Raw genomic sequence first — 16,303 nt, 5'->3', positions numbered from 1 at the left:
CAAATATACCGCGTACGGCTCTTCACAGAGTGCAGGTAATCTTTGTCCTCGAAAGTTTAGGATAGAATTGCATATGAGTATGGCTACAGCAACAATGGCATCCATCCAGGCACTGTGCATTCTGATTACGAAGAAAAACAGGATTTTTCGACTATAGAAGTATGCGTTTAGATCCTTTCCGCATACATGGAAGAGTAGCATTACGCAGAAACTCCATCACAATGACCGTCTGATTGAAATCATGAACATTTGAGAGATATTATATGACATCTTCATCGAGTGTTTGGATGTCCAAACTATGCAAATTTTTGCAAAGAATCAAACGATTTCGTGTTTTTCGAATTCCTAATGTCTCGCATGCTTCCTTGAATATGTGAGACTCAAAACTACGACCCTGATCAGAATGTAATTCCATTGGAACGCCGAATCTTTCTACCCAATTATTGATGAGCATTTTCGATACTGTCGATGCCCAAAATAGTCAATTACTTTCACTGACTGGGAATGTACCCACCACATCCATTGCAATCTCCAACGGTCCTCTTAAAATGTACTGTCGCATTTTCCCGTGATTTTTAGTGCGTGGTTATTTTGGCAAGGCACGGTCGCATCGACGGATCCAATCATTTACGGACTGTTGCCGCCAATATGTACTAATCACTTATAAATAGTTTTAAGCGCCTTTTAAATATCTTTAAAATACGTTTACGCTCTCTAATGCTCGGTAAAGGAATCCGTTTTTAAGGTGCAAGCTTTTCCACTGAGTCCAGTATGCCTTTGCAAAGCGGCTTTTATTTACAATCTTTTCGGGAGTTGGCCTCTTATTATGTTTTTAGTTCTAAATTACTATTGCGAGGTCTTAATAATTTTCTTGATCTTTAAGAACTTTGTCATCCACCCACTCATCCTCAGGTAGAACATTCATAAGCTTAATGTCAAATATATTTTCCTTAACTGAAGTTGAACATTGTCTACACTCAGAATCACAAGGATTGTGTAAATCTCTTTTCCTTTGATCAATAGTGAAGTCTTAGCTTTGTGAACTCTCTTCCTATACGAGGACGGGCTGATAAATACACTACACGACACCATATTTCCGCTTCGAACCAAACCGAAAAATTTTTGTAGCAGATTTGGGGCTTTAAACATGCTCAGTGATATTTTTTTTTAATCATCAATTCATCAATTTTGCATTTGAAAGCATAATATTTTCCAGACGGTAAGCTGAAGCTATTTAGTGGTCCAGTATAATTTATAGATGCATTTATCAGCTTTTTAAATTATCAAAGTCCTTTATAACCAGATGTACGGTACTTAAGTTATCTGAAAAAAAGGAGCGCAACCTCTGAAAAAAATAATAAAATAAACGAGAACGAGCTTCTGGGGACGCGACTCTACTTTTATACGCGTACTCAGTCAGTATATACATTTTTGAGCTTATGATTTATGTATAATAATAATAATGATCCGATCTGTACAAGATTCCGCAATCTGATAGATACAGTCATTCACTACGGTACTGCATTTTTTGTTTTCTCGAATCCAAAAAATTGTGGTTGCTACAGATTTTCGTCAGTCTGATTCAGTGTTCTATCAAATGAGTCTGGAATCAAAATTTGGTTGCTCTAACTTTTATAGACTCTGATAGCTAGGCGTCAAACAAGACGGAAAAATAGATATTGCTATATCGCCTTGGCTATTGATGCTGATCAAGAATATATATATTTTTTTTGGGGTCAGAAACGTTTCCTTCTCTGCGTTACACACATCCACTTTTAGCACAAATTTAATGTACCCCTGAACTCTTCGAGTACGGGTATAAAAACCAATGCACTATGGGAACAAATTTTGGCATTTATTTTAAAAATAAAGCTAGACAAATTTGCACTAATGTTCGTTAGACTAAAGTAGAGTTTCGGAAAAAAATTTTGTCTATTGGACCACGAATTACTTCCGCCCCCATACTAACAAAAACACCTTTATGTCGTATTAATTATACAAAATTGATTTAAATCATTAATTATGATAAAAAAAAAGCTTAAAGATAAAAAAATATATTTGATTGACTGATTGATTGATTTTAATTTAACATGCGATTGCATTTCGATAAGTGGTTGTTTACAAAGACAATAAATTGGTCACTTTCTTTAAATTGCAATCGTTTGGCCAATATTTTCTAAAATATAACATTTTACAGCGTCTGCTTCGCGTTTGTTGTTGAAGCCTAGTACTCAGATCGAAAAAAACACCTCGCGAACAGAATCAGGGTTGATATTCGAATGAAACCAATAAGAAATGTTTTACGGCAAAAACTGTTTTCTAGGCTGTTTTCTTTTCTAAGAGAACAAAAAACCAAATGAAATATTTAAATAATGAAGAAAAATAGAATCTAGCTTATGCAGTATTATATGAATAAAAAAATTATATGGATATTATAATTTACTATTTTTATTAATTTTCATAAATATAAAACATATATTGTTTTCAAAACATTTTTTCTTCACGGTGTCCGGCACGGGAGGCGTCGCCATCTGCTGCTGCTGATAGTCAGACACATTTCCTTGCCAATAAAATATTGTGGAGCCCAGGATATGGCTGGGGAAGAGCGGCCCCAGCCGAAGAAGTGCATTTTATTAACTTTAAACAAAACCAAGCAGCTGTCTGAGCAGAGTAACCGTTCGGAATGCAGTGCACACCTCTGGTCACACACTGGCTGCTCGAAGAATATATGACATTCGTTTGCTGGCAAACAGTTTTTCGATCTGAGTACTGGCTTGATCCAAACAAGCAGCGCTGCATGACACTTGCAAAATGTAATATTTCCCGAAAAAAGGTCAAAACGGCCCAAAATTTAAATTATACAGAACACGCGTGACTTTGTTAGTATACAGCTAAAAATACACTTGAACAACACATTGGGCAGAAATAACAGCACATAACTATATAAAAACATTTATTAACACTAAATCTACATATCATGACCTGGTGTTCCATATTTACATATTTAGGATCGAGTTGACAGTCAACCTGCAAGTTGTTCAATGTTTCCAAACCTTTTTTACAACTCAAAGCACCAAGCACTGAATTATCTGACTTTGAAAGCGCGCAAGAAATTAAAGGTATTCCCTTAAAAATGTTCTTAAATTAGTTTTATTCTTAAACAATCAAAAAATTAGAACCGATGTTGCGTTGAGACCACCTCATATAGTTGCATCATGGACCACCTTATATAATTGCATCATGGGCGGCTCTATCGATGTTGCCTCAAAATTTTATACGAAAACATCGATAGTACCGATAGTAACAGTATTATTTTTTTTAAATTCAAGAAAGACATAAAGAAAAAATTAATACGTATCATCAGAATATTATCACAATTTGTTGATGGCGAAAATCTGTTTTTTTTGCGAAACAGGTTCAGCTTCCAATAGTTTCACCGATACCGCCACCGCCAGTTCATACAACGAAACATGCAAGTAAATTCGAATATATGCGTATGTATGTATGTACTCTGCTAGCAAGAGAAAAACAGAAACAAACGTGACGCGTTTTTCAACACTGTAAAATATTCTCGGCGCAAATTCTCGGTGCAAATTCTTAGTGCTGGTAAACTGAGGCAGGATAAAAAAAAAGGATAAATAAACAAGAACAGTGTAAAATGGATGGAAACTTAAAAGATTTGGCTGTGGAAACGTACAACCGTGTGGTCACGGCAGAGCTACGCATTAACGAACTGGTTCAGGAACGGTCTGTTTATATGATATCCTCTGTGGGGCTACACTTCCAGAGTCTTTACGAGTTCAATTCAATTTATTTGCAGTTTAAGCTTTGGCGATCCGCTGTGGCGCTTCTTCACCGTTTATCTGGAGCCGGGATTCCTCTTCAATCTGCTAATTCCCATGTGCGGCATCTACAGCCAGGCTCTGCTCACCCGGCTGCTCTTTGCGGTCGGACTGGCCAGCACGCTGAACTCCTTTTTCAAGTGGTACGCCCCTCTTGCCCTTACTCCTCTAAGCAAGGCTGACTCTGCTCTCGTCTCCCACAGGATACTTCCCGAGCAGCGTCCTTTGTGGCTGCTCCGAGAGATGTATGCGAGCAGTGTGCGCTACCCCAGCCCCGTCGTCGCCCTGGAGAGCCATCCGCTAAGCTGCGAAACGACTGCCGGCATGCCCTGTGCCCATTCCATGTCCTTCACCGTGTTCACTCTTACCATCTGGATGTTCCTCTACGCTCAATCCCGCCAGCGGTGGCTCAAAGGTACAGTGGTCCCCGGCTTGATTTTCTGCATGTGGCTAAGCCGCCTGTACTTGGCCACGGAGTTTCTGCACCAATGTGTCCTGGGCACTTTCATTGGCATGCAGGCTATGGACGCCCTGAACCAAAATGCTGACTATTTGTGGTCGAGGAGTCGTCGCTGGGCAGTGACTGGAGTTTTCCTGCTGGGTGGCCTTTCCGCCGCAGTGTATTTCGTGAAGCTTAGCCTGGACGTCGATCCGCATTGGTCTGTGCGAGAGGTGCGAGAGGATACGACACTGATTCGTATAAAAGCAATGGTTTTTGAATCCGTCTGTTCGTTTATATTGGCTTTCTATTGCAGGCCTTCAAGTGGTGCCCGGATCCTTCATACATGCGACACGAGGCAAGTCCCATTTTCTATCTGGTACGCGACCTGGGAATTCTCATGGGCATGGCTCTGGCATCGCCCCTCTCCGAACTGTAGGTCAATGGCATAACTTTCTATAATCTCCTGATGGCAATCATCCTATCTAGGGACACAAAAAATGCATCAGTTTGGCGACGCTGCATTGTCCTGGTTGTCCTGGAGCTGTTCAATTTCGGAATGCGCTGGGCCACGCCCAAGCAAAATGGACGTTTCGCCTTCTTGGCCTACGAGCTGTTCAGAAATGCTTTGCACTCTCTGTTACTGCTAAAGTACATACCAAAGTTGAAGTAGTTTTTGGATTCATTTTAGATTACACAATCGTGTCGGGTAGGTATGTATTACTTAAGGGTATACGAGTTTATACTCGTATGATTAGCTGTGAAAGAATGCTTCCAACTAAAGATTACATTAAGTAAGAGCATCCCTAGAGGCTATATTGAATACAATCTTCTTGTAAATATTCTATCCTTTTCTGTGGATACAAAATAGAAGAACTCACTAGAAATAAACGAAAGCAATAGCAAGTTAAGAATATTAAGAACTCGTCTAACCAACAATTGATAACTACAAGTTCTACGTAGTAGAAATTCTCATATATTTTATAGAGGTAAATAATAGTTTTTCCATAAGGAGTGTTCACATGTAGACAACTTTCTTTTCTGAAAAGAGAGCCTCCGTGAGAACAATTTTGTATTTTGCCAATGATTAATAATTAATTACTTACCTTCTTGGGCACTTTCTGCCTGTAGGGCTGTGTTCTTTCGGGAGGCGCGACGGTCAGCTCTGAAGAGACAGTCGACGCGGTCGGCCTCAAAGAATGCGTAGACAACCCGCACGTTGTTGGTGAAGCCACCGCCGTTCTTCCAGGCACTGACAATCACGATGGGGTCGCCATCATTGATCATCTCCCCCTTTTTGGCGCAGGTCAGGGCGAACGTGACCCGCTCATCCACGTCCGCGGCATACTCACTGCCTGGCTCGGCCGTATACAGGACCGGAAGGACACCCCGATGGAGATACACCCAGCGGGCAGATCGTTCGCAGCGCGTCACCGCCATAATGGGGCAGCGGGGCCGAAACTTGCTAACCAGAGCCGCAGACCTTCCGGACGTGGTCAGAACAATGATGAGTGTGGCATTGGTGCGCTTAGCCGTTTCCACCGCGGCAATGGCCAGCGAATGGGCAGCGTCCAGCTCGCCACGCACCTCGCTGACCAGATCGGCAAACAAGTTACGATACCAAAGAACCTTCTCGGCCTCGCGGCAAATCTCATCGCACATTGATATGGTCTCGTTGGGATAGGGTCCGATTGCCACCTCGGAGGACAGCATGATGCAGTCCGCACCGTCGATGACTGCATTGGCCAGATCGAAGCATTCGGCTCGGGTAGGATACGGATTGACACGCATCGACTCCAGCACGTGTGAGGCCAGAATGCAGGGCTTGCCCATCTTATTACATTGGCTCAGGATACTCTTCTGGGTGATGAATAGCTTCTCGATGGGTATCTGGGTCCCCAGATCGGCTCGCGACAGGAGAACCCCGTCCGCTCCACGAACTATCTCGGAGAAACGACTGAGAGCGATTTTGCTGTCTATCTTGGCAATTATCTTAATGTGTTTTCCCTTCTCCCCCAGGACGGCACGCAGCTCCTTTAGATTCTTGGCACTTCGCACGGCCGAGGCAAAAAGAAAGTCGACATTGGCCTGCATGCTGAACTGTATGTCATACATATCCTTTTCAGATACGGCTGGCAGGTCTATTTCGATCTCTGGAAGGATAACGTTGCAGTTGTTGCCCAGCATCCCGCCTTGAATCACCTCGCAAACGAGCCCGTCCACACCCACTTCGCGAATAATGAGAAACAGCTTGCCATCATCGATGAACACACGATCTCCGGGTTTGGTGAGGTTAATGATGTTCGGGTAGTCCACATAGATCGCATCCTTGTTTCCCTTGTCATACAGATCCCGGTTTATCGAGAGGCGTATATTATCCCCCTGGCGCATCAGCATTTCCGTGCCCATATCCAGAATGCCCGTCCGGATCTGCGGACCACGAGTGTCCACTGCAAACGCAGCCGTTCTGACCTGACCCGTTTCTTTTTTTATCCGTTCCAGGGCGTCATTGACCAGCTCAATGGTCTGGGTGTGCGCTTCGTGCGATTCGTGGGCAAAGTTCATTCGGAATATGCTCACACCCTTCATCAGCATGTTGTATATTATATCCGGATCACGAGAACTATGGGAAATGGTCGCTATAAGCGATATTAGCCGACTGTGAGAGGCTTGAGTGTTCAGATCCAGCTCGCAGATATGGCTCAATTGGGTTGAACCCTCGCGCAGGATGCTTTTCGAAGAAAGGGACATGATTTAAAAATTTTTATTTTTTTTTGAGGATTAAAATTTTATACACTTTTCTGGAATTTTGTAAGTATTTTTGTTCAATGAAATATGAAACAATGATATTATAATTAGATTTATCCATAGTCATTTAAATTCTTCAAGAATTCGAATTCTAGTAACAAACCAATCTTAACGTTGAGAGTCGTGGCACGCGTGTAATTGAGTTTGATATCGCAGGAGTCTGCAAAAAAAGCGCAATGCCTCTGGCTCTTATAGTCTCTGGAGACGAATAAATATACTTTATGGGATCACTTACTTCCCTATGCTTTTTGAGTTACGAGTATAATTATTATAATAGGTTGTAGTCCCAATCGACTTACTGAAGAGACGGCGTGTACATATTGTGAATCCCACCTCTTAGGAGCATCATTAACATACAGAGTAAACAAAAGTTATATTAAATTTTTCTTGTAATTAAATCTGAGAAACAATTTTAAGCTGCGAAGTTCCAGAGTCGTCAAAATAATTGACTCGTTAAATGCAAGATCTCAAGAGATCTACATAAATTATGCTCTCTTTGTACGATTATATTCGCATGTTATACTTATACTTCTGGACCATTGAAAATGTAAAACAATTTGCTTCTGTTATTTTTCAAAATGTTTTATTTTTCCACTTTTCTTGATGTGTTTTCTCGCAATCACTAAAAACTAATCTTAAACGACTATTAAAATAAGCACGAACTTAATTATGTCTTGTAATTTATTGGAGCCATTTCCTAACTAAACTAAAATAGAGTTCGCCATACTTCGAGAGCTTAAGTACATTGACTCGAGCTTTAGTTACTATACAATATCTTTAAAGACCTAGCTGCGACTAAAACTAATGGCAGTATGGGCACTATTGCTAATAACTACTATTTAATTGGTTAACGCTAATGAAAATGCATTGAAAATGAGTTTAAATTAATTGAAGAGAAATGGAGTTGAGCGCCAACTGCTAACTGAGTGGAAATGGAGCGAGAGTAATATCTAATTTGTCCGATATGTAACTTGTTTGATTGCTAGCTGGATGCCAGCATAGCCTGGAGCATGGTGCATGGTGCATGGGGGCGACTATCTGCAGCCGCATGACTCCACCACCATATTCGGCAGAGTCTTCAGAGTGGCCGTATTGCTCGAGTCCATCACAACCAGCTGCAGCGAGGAATACTGTTTGGCGGTGCAGCAGGGCACCAGCTCCAGGGATTTGTTTGTACCATTTGTGTTCAGGATTTTCTGTAGAAACAAAGAGAATTTTCGTATCGATCAGCATCACAGTATCTCTTGTTTAGTCTTTAATGAACCTACCAACAATGAACTGTGGTGGGAGGCAGCCTGGGTGACGCTCGCCAGAGAGCTGCAGGAGCCGCGGCAGAAGTAGGCGTGATAGCCCTCCGGCTGCAGGATCCAGTTGCTCCAGCCAATGTCCTTGAAGGATATGTAGAGCTGCTCGCGGCAGCACTCCGTCACACCGCTGGAGCAATTAATACTACGCTTTTGCCGCGACTTGCTGCGCCGATTCTGGGTGTCGATCATTATAAACGGTCGATAGTCCTTGTCTACCGAGATGATCTCCTCCATGTCGCTGATATCGCACGATTCGCACGTGATCTGGATCAGGTGGCTCAGCTCGTGACTCCCAATCCAGCGCTTGATGGGCCACTCGATGTCGATCTTCATCCATTCATCTGAAGAGATATAACAAAATTTGAGATATAAAAGTTAGTTGATGTCCTTTGAATTATGTATTAATGTCTACTTAAAGAGTTTTATGGATCATTATACTCCACTCATTCATCTTTCACACTGACTTAAATGTTTTTTTGTTATTCTGTTCTGAATATTATCCCTTATCTCTCCACTGACCCAAGGAAGTCCCATTTTGGTTACTGGGCTCGCCTTTTCAGCGGCCAAAGTTCAGTTTTTGCACCCACAACATATCGAAAACAACAATAATAATATGCATGTATGTGCATATGTATTTTGTCAAGTTATTCACCCACAATCCACGAATTGGTGGCTGGTGGCTGCCTATCACGAATCTGCGCAATGATCTCTCTAATTGAAAACACAAACATGATGATGAGGATGAGGATGATGATGATGATGATGGAGGAGCAGCGGTTGTCAACGTTGCTACTTATCTGCCAGAAATTATTAACAATTAAACTTATTATAATTTCTGTATAGCATATAGAGCATGTCACTGTTTTTGATTTCTTTCCTAGGGGTATTGGGGGTCACTTTTGGTTTCTCTGCTGGCCAAAGGTCTGAACGTGCCTTTGCGGATAAGCTGCTCTGAATTTTTCGCTTATTTTTTTTTTTGTAGTTCCTCTGGGGATTTGTTAATGATTAGCTTACCTTGGACATCCACCGACTGAATGGCTATGGCTTTGGCCAGCGGCAAATACTTGGAGTCCATCTGCTCCTCCACCTCTGAAACCACAATCGTCTGCTGCTTCCTAGTGTTGTTCACCAGCGGATTATCGATGGGGTCGCTGGTGTGGTTCTGCTTATTCTTGAAGAGCCACAGCACAGCGGTGCTAACATCGAAACCGTCGGCATCGGCGTCATCTATCTTGAAGCTGAAGCACATTGAGGGATGCACGCCCAGGCGATTGCACTCGGTCTCCTCTGGAAAGATTAAGATCGGAAGCACATTGATTAGTTTCTGTTGGCTGAGCTGCTAGTCTCTGCGATGGTACTCACCTCTATTGAGCAGTATGAACTTCTTGCTAGTGCGGGCATAGTAATCGTCGAGCTCCTTGTTTTTGCTGCTATCATCTGGATGGGTGAGCGTCACACCCTCAAATATGGGCTTCGGCAGCTCCACGGCGGAGACGTTTGGACTCTCTTTGAGGCGCAGTTTCTCCAGGATCTGCTGCTTGACAAACTCGATGCGCAGATGTGTGAGCTCCTCTTCTGTAATGTGCTCCACCTGACGATTGCTCTCGCACTTGGGACAGCCTCCGGAGGACTTTGTCGAGATGGTTGCATTGTGTGAGGGCACAGATGGCTCTGTCTCTGGCTCCGGTTCAGGCTCAGCTTCAGCCACTACTACAGGTGCTGGCTCTGGCTGCAGGCTCTTTTCCAGCTCCGTCTGCGTCTGCTTGATGCTTGACATCAACTCCACCTCTTGATCCAGAAGTTCATTCCTCACATAGAGCAAGGGACTCAGGTTCGAATCCTCTTCAGAGACTTGAGCAGTGGTCGCCGTAAATGAATCATCGCCGAACATGTTCGAATAGTCCAGCAGGCCATCATCCACGATAGCGGGCTGCAAGTGGGCCTCCTTCCCGTAGCCCTTGCTCAGGTGCTGCCACAGTCGAGCCATGGGCATGCTCTTCAGCTCCGTCAGCGCTGGGTGGTTGTAGCTCCTCTCCTGCTGCAGGAAATGGTCGCGCTGATGGAGCTGATGCCTCCTCAGTCTCGTGTAGTACTGCCTCTTCGCATCTTCCTCCTCGCTGGTGGGATCCTGTTCCACGTGCTTCAGTTCCCTGGATCGCTGTTGTCGGATGTGGTGCTGCTGCAGTTGCTGCAGCTGCTGCGAAGTGTGCTGGACATGCTGGTGGGGCTGGTGCTTTGGATGCGGGCGCAGGATGTCGCCGCGGGAGCTGGGATGAGACCGGGCGTGCAGGCGATTGTAGATATTATTGTTTTCCAGGGCCAGGCACAACAGCAGCACCAAGGTAATGAAATATTTGGCCATATTTAGTGTTTTCTCTCTTTATCGTCGTGCACTGGAGGGAGGAACTTCAAAATGGCTTGTATTGGCTTGTATTCTGAACGGGTTGCTTTCTCGTGCAATTCTGGCTCTCGTTTTGGGGTTCTATCTATTGCTATCTCTTTGGCAGCATTAAAAACTCAATGGGTGATGTTTTCTGGCTTACAAAATTCATAGAACTGCAGCTGAATTCACTAATTTTTGCCGTTTTGCTGCCTTCTTGAATCACTTTAGATACTTAATGGGGCTTATTAACTTTTGTTACACGACTTATACGCTTGGTGAATGCATTATGAATAGTTGTCACAGATTTCCAATTGACTTGGCGAGCTGGAAGTAGGTAGAGAGCGAAGAAAAATAAGTTTACGTTTGGAAATGAATCTTGATTATGTTTGTTTAAGAATATTTAGCTTCCTTTGTCATCCTGGCCCTTAAATAAATATACTATAGCGAATGATAGGATTTACCAACGCTGACCAACAATAGAATAGCCCCCGAAAAATGGGTCAAATTTGTACTTCCATTGCCCTACATAGATCACATTTCATTGGAAGTTTCGAGCCAGCTACCCCACATATTTTCCAATTTGATATGCCAACATCTAGTGTCCAGAGTTCAACGAAAAAAAATCTGATTTAATTTTTTTGCAAAATTGCATCACTTTAAGTCAGCAATCCAATCCAATCCAACTGTTAAATGGAATTGGAAACGCGGCAAAGTGCAATTTTGTGAGATTTTGTGTTTTAATTGGCAGAAGATTTAGTTTCGTTTTTGAATGTGAAAAATTTAATTGACGTTATCACTGGTTTCAGGCTTGTGGCGAACCAAAAGTGCTGGGTGTAATTGCGCACAACGGAAATGTTAAATGTTAATCGGGCCGGGCTAGGATTCGCTTGAAATGCTTGTCGTATACTAGTATCTAGAGTTGCTGATAAGCAGGTGTAATTAGGTGGCAATTAGGGATCGGAACCGGGAATGGGACCACGACCACACACGTACCGGGCTCGCACTTCACTTGATGGGTATTTTGATGACTCGGCAGGCGCTCGATCTAGGGGGGTCTGCTCGCTTGAACCCGGACACGAAACGTAAGATTCTCTTTGCTTATTCGGTTTTGGGCCGCGTTTTTACTATTGAATGCACATAAGAGTACGTATAATTTTCAAACTGTTCCGTTTGACATGCGACAGCGCAAACGAGTTGTGAATGAATGAAGCCGTTGGCTGATTAGTAGAACAATTTATGTGACGAACGCCTCTGATTGATCGTTCCGTGAGAGGGAGAGCGAGAAACGAATTTCATTCGCTCGAATCGAATCGAACGGAGCCGAGCAGAGCGGCCGGCACCCGATCGTGCTCATAGCTGCGTCTTGACTTCCCCCCAGACACCACCAGAGCCAGACGAGACCATGGTCTCATGGCGCTCGCCGAAGACAATTGCATATGCAAAGTGTGGGGCCCATTGCATCAGCTTTGAAAGAAGTCGGTGAACAAAACTGCATAATTTCTTGCTTGCAGTGGTATTTTTATACTCTGCCCACCTGTCATCGCCACGCCCCCTATGCAGTGGCAATAGCACTGCGATTTTGGCAATTTTTTGCCCGCTAGAGGGGATATTATGGCCACTTGAATTTAATTCTATGATCTACCCGAGAAACTCATTCATGCTAATTACCCCAAGGCACAATCAAGCTTGACTTTGATGATCCGACTCGATTGTGTGTCAATCAATTAATGGTGAGACGGTGCTGATAAGCCCTCTCCGTCCCTCCGTCCCTTTGTCACGGGGAACGTAGCTCTGGTCACTACAAAATGTTTTATGGTGCTACTGCTACTGCGAAGGGGCCGCCGATCTACATACGAGTGCGAGTACATGAAGTATGGCACAAATCATCACCAAATGGCCACCAATTAACGCCGATTATTGTGTGATTTATAGCCCGTTTAATCGTATTTAGGTAATCGATGCTGGCGATTAACAAATCATTCACATTCGTAATGATTAAGCTGGTATGTGACATCCGGCGTTCGGCACGAGTCGCTTTTTTTTAATTTACATATTTCCAATTCAAATGAAAGTAGTTTGTTTGGAAAGCGAGCATTTTGCCTGCGGTGTATTTATTTTCGTATGGGAATTTCATCAGCCAGCATTTCTTTTGTTCTCTTCTCTGTTAAATGTGGAACAGTCGGTAAAGGTCAAGAAAACTGTGCATAGTATATGTATATACATCTATATACGCGTATGTATAGACATATGAATGCCAAGAAAATCACGAGTTATACGTTTAAATTCATTTAAATTTCTCAGTGGAACACGTGCCTAATCTGTCAGCGCTCGTCACGAACTGGGGTTTTCTGATACTCATATTGAAGATTGTCAATTAGATCGTTGAAATGAGTAGGGGAAAAATATTATAATTCCGGGAAAATTGTATGGGAAATGCATGATTAAAAACCAGTGAGAAGTATACTCGTAGCCAAATTCGATGTCTTGAGTGCTTGCTTGGTGAAAATATTATGTAACAATATTAGACTGTTATATAAGAGAGCTCACATGAGCCACTTGGATTTACCCCACTTATTTACTTCCTACCCTGCTTCGATTACGTCCTTCCCTTTAGCATAGGTCATACTCTATCATATCATCAAATATTTTTCCACGGGTAATCAACTTAGACTGCCACGTTCCACAAGTGACGTCGATCATGGCACCAGGGGGGATCAGGAAGTAGGGCCTGGCGACAAACACGCGACATGCGGCCCATTTTTGACGTAATTTCAGCCTGACGCTTGACGAAATGTAACGATTGACCGACTTATCAGGCCCACAAATCAATCAACGGCGTGCGACTTTAGTTTGCCGCCCGATCGGAGCTCCAAAGGAGGAGACGAAGGGCGCAGGGCCTAATTGAAGAAGGTCACATAGCGCTGACGGGCGGGGACTGTCTCGATCGAGGCTGTTATACGTCATCGAACACGCTGGCGCTGCGTGACTTAAGTTGAAGCTACTAGAGGCCACACCAGACACTCTCTCCAGCAGCAGCTGTCCGTTCCGTTGCGTAGCCAAGCCGCTGCAAACTGGAGTTGGGTTGAGTTGAGTTCAGCTCGGAGGCGTTCGGATGGTTCGCTTTGCGGTGCAAAGTACAGCTTGACGACTCTCTTCTTGGGGGTTTTCCATGCCACGCTCGGCCGTATCATCTTCGCATTAATTACGGGGCAGCAGCTGGGGCTATCGTAATCGCAATTGCCTGGCATTATCACTTGCATTTCTTCTCCGACAGTTGAATGCACTGCGAAAAAATGGCTCAGCGTTCGGATTTTGGCAATAAATCTTTCGCTTCTGCGATCTGCTCTTGCACGAGTGTGTGTTTTCACGCTGCCTACGATGATCAGCTCTTTGGAGCATGCCTCGTTGTGAACTTTGGAACCGTTCTCGGAGATTGCCCCGATTGCCACCAGCAGCAGAAATAAATCTCTCTTAATACTTTTTTCCCCTACACTCATCAGAAATGCAGGCTTCTCGGATCTCTACTAATACCAAAAAAAAGTACAAGGCAAAATAATTCAAGGATTCCGAATTCAGCCGATTCAGCCCAAAAGCTTTTCCCAAATTTTGCACACGTTGCCTGAAAGCTTTTGGAGGTTAGGTTCCGAATGGCTTCTGTTACCAAAAAATGGTAGGCTCCCAAAACGATATGCATAAGTGCTAAAGTGCTAACTAATCAAGTGATAGGCCTCTGATCAATGGAACGCTTAAAAGCTTGATTATTTTTAATCAGCCCATGAAATGATAATTAGCTAGAAGTTTCCATGAGTTGGTGATTTCTGAATTTTAATTTATATTTTAAATTAACCATTCATCCACATGATTACATATGATTAGTATTATCTTTTGAGATTCACTTTTTTCACTTATAATTTTCTTTAATTCACTCGTATCTTTAAGTTGTCAACCAAGTATCCCAATACGCTCCATTCTATTATGTAACTCACCTAATTAATATTTAATACACTTTTTTTTAACTTAGATCAGTGTTTTCTTTTCGGATCCTTCCTGAATGTCCTTGAATAGTTCTTTATTTGTTAACAATTTTGTTTGCAATTCACCAGCACAGAAAAATCATTGCTATTATTTCACCATTTGAACTTGAACCCTTGGGAGTGACAAGAAGTTCTGTCATTAAACAAAAACAAATGATTTTCCTTTTTCACAAGAAAGTGTTTTTTTGCGTAGGAATTCACAGATGGCACAGAAAAAATCGTGCCTCTTGATTTGTATTTGTATAGTCTCCAAATTTATTTCCTCTTGTTTCTTGTATATTAATATTGCTTTCTTTTGGTCCGATCGTTCAGAACGTCTGCGTGTGAATAATTTGACGATGGCCGGCAGCAACCGTAAAGGCTGCCCTGGTCTGGTTGGATGGTATGGTATTGTATGTTATGGTATGGAATGGGCATGCTCTGCTGTGGTTGGGATGTGTTAAGTGATGCGCAATTTTTTTTATTCGGCGTGGCTTCCATCAAGCCGGAGAGCGCGAGCCAGCGAGAGAGAGAGAGAGCCGTGATGTGATAAGGCGAGACTGGCCCCTCTCTTGATGACTTCGTGACAGCAATCCGAAATCCGGTTGGGGCTTCGTTGGGGCGATCGTTCCGCTTGTTGTCGGTCGCCTCCTGCCTCGAGCACCCACACCTCACTCAAAACGTGAGCTGACGTCGCGCGTCGTCTGGTCGTAGTCATCGCCTGGACTGGGAGTCCAATGTTGGGGCTATTCTGCTGCGCTGTTCGAAACAGTCCAAAGCTCACGCTGGCCAGCAAGTGTTTGATAGCGGGCATTTCTTTTATGAAGTTCCCATCGCTTTCCCCTGATAGGTTTCGTTTTCGTTCGGTGCGCTCTGATCGATTCATTCGGGCCAATTTATGGCTCGCGTTTATGACGTTCTTGAGGTTTCTTGTTTTTCGAATTTGTTCCGCTTCGTTTCGTTTGTTATTACCATCGTTTAGCGTGGATGAACAAATAATTATAGAGTTTTCACGTCCGTGGGGCATGCCTATGGGCCTACAAATATCATGTAGATTATGCTCGTCAATTCAATTTTGACTTTGATACGTTTCATCGTATTTCAGTTTTAGTTTCAGACCACATGCCAATTGACTGATTAGATCTATCTCATTTTTTGCTTGCCTTGATACATTAAAGCATTCACCTCAACTACAATGTGATGGAATATTTCTAGTAATCGGCAATTACCTCCTATTGCAGCGGGCGTAATACTACTACGTCCTGAACTACTACACGCAGAAACAAATACTTTATTGTTCCCAGCGTATAACTGTGGCGCGTGTGCTACAAAACACGTCCCATAAAGCTCGGCTTATCATGGCCGTGTTTGTGGGAAGAGATTATTTCATGTACATCCCATTTAGATCCCCAAATATTTCCAAATATTAATATTTTTGTACTAACTTAGAAAAGGGTAATATAATTTCCCTTTACCCAACAAGTTTCGGTTCTAAAATATCTCTTGTAGCT

At 43.1% G+C, this 16,303-nt stretch overlaps 3 protein-coding genes across 4 annotated transcripts; 1 reads left to right on the top strand and 2 right to left on the bottom strand.

Annotated features, from left to right (window-relative positions):
• The first annotated feature begins 3,338 nt into the window (after positions 1–3,338).
• On the top strand, positions 3,339–5,231 carry LOC111071727 (glucose-6-phosphatase 2). The gene is made up of 5 exons (XM_022363216.2): positions 3,339–3,747; positions 3,821–3,985; positions 4,046–4,514; positions 4,598–4,716; positions 4,771–5,231. The coding sequence occupies exons 1-5, from the start codon at positions 3,659–3,661 to the stop codon at positions 4,952–4,954; spliced, it is 1,026 nt and encodes a 341-aa protein (XP_022218908.2). The 5' UTR covers positions 3,339–3,658; the 3' UTR covers positions 4,955–5,231.
• A 6-nt stretch (positions 5,232–5,237) lies between these two features.
• On the bottom strand, positions 5,238–7,118 carry LOC111071725 (pyruvate kinase). Its single transcript, XM_022363215.2, has 2 exons — positions 5,388–7,118; positions 5,238–5,322 (listed from the first exon to the last, which is right to left on the bottom strand). The coding sequence occupies exons 1-2, from the start codon at positions 7,030–7,032 to the stop codon at positions 5,300–5,302; spliced, it is 1,668 nt and encodes a 555-aa protein (XP_022218907.2). The 5' UTR covers positions 7,033–7,118; the 3' UTR covers positions 5,238–5,299.
• Positions 7,119–7,655: 537 nt separating this feature from the next.
• On the bottom strand, positions 7,656–15,596 carry LOC111071724 (inhibin beta A chain). Of its 2 annotated transcripts, none has more exons than XM_022363214.2 (5): positions 14,766–15,596; positions 9,759–11,103; positions 9,411–9,683; positions 8,358–8,737; positions 7,656–8,285 (listed from the first exon to the last, which is right to left on the bottom strand). In XM_022363214.2, exons 2-5 carry the CDS (start codon positions 10,756–10,758, stop codon positions 8,124–8,126), a joined length of 1,815 nt encoding a protein of 604 aa, XP_022218906.1. In that variant the 5' UTR covers positions 10,759–11,103; positions 14,766–15,596; the 3' UTR covers positions 7,656–8,123. The 2 variants fall into 2 exon arrangements, with proteins under 2 accessions (XP_022218906.1, XP_022218905.1); XM_022363213.2 differs by lacking the exon at positions 14,766–15,596 and adding an exon at positions 11,773–11,979.
• Between the last annotated feature and the right edge of the window lie 707 nt (positions 15,597–16,303).

This window comes from Drosophila obscura, unplaced genomic scaffold (assembly GCF_018151105.1).
Source record: "Drosophila obscura isolate BZ-5 IFL unplaced genomic scaffold, ASM1815110v1 contig_46, whole genome shotgun sequence".
Lineage (NCBI taxonomy): Eukaryota > Metazoa > Arthropoda > Insecta > Diptera > Drosophilidae > Drosophila > Drosophila obscura.
Note: the sequence above shows the minus strand (reverse complement) of the source record. Positions and strands in the feature narration are given on the sequence as shown.

What these genes read in the sequence shown, in the direction of transcription:
- LOC111071727 (XM_022363216.2), top strand. Translation starts at nt 3,659, where the DNA reads ATGGATGGAAACTTAAAAGATTTGGCTGTGGAAACGTACAACCGTGTG. An exon ending in AACGAACTGGTTCAGGAACG is followed by an intron (nt 3,748 to 3,820) that starts GTCTGTTTATAT and finishes ATTTATTTGCAG; the next exon opens with TTTAAGCTTTGGCGATCCGC. An exon ending in CGCATTGGTCTGTGCGAGAG is followed by an intron (nt 4,515 to 4,597) that starts GTGCGAGAGGAT and finishes TTTCTATTGCAG; the next exon opens with GCCTTCAAGTGGTGCCCGGA.
- LOC111071725 (XM_022363215.2), bottom strand. Translation starts at nt 7,032, where the DNA reads ATGTCCCTTTCTTCGAAAAGCATCCTGCGCGAGGGTTCAACCCAATTG. An exon ending in GGCAGAAAGTGCCCAAGAAG is followed by an intron (nt 5,323 to 5,387) that starts GTAAGTAATTAA and finishes CTCTCTTTTCAG; the next exon opens with AAAAGAAAGTTGTCTACATG.
- LOC111071724 (XM_022363214.2), bottom strand. Translation starts at nt 10,758, where the DNA reads ATGGCCAAATATTTCATTACCTTGGTGCTGCTGTTGTGCCTGGCCCTG. An exon ending in GTTCATACTGCTCAATAGAG is followed by an intron (nt 9,684 to 9,758) that starts GTGAGTACCATC and finishes TAATCTTTCCAG; the next exon opens with AGGAGACCGAGTGCAATCGC. An exon ending in TCAGTCGGTGGATGTCCAAG is followed by an intron (nt 8,738 to 9,410) that starts GTAAGCTAATCA and finishes ATATCTCTTCAG; the next exon opens with ATGAATGGATGAAGATCGAC.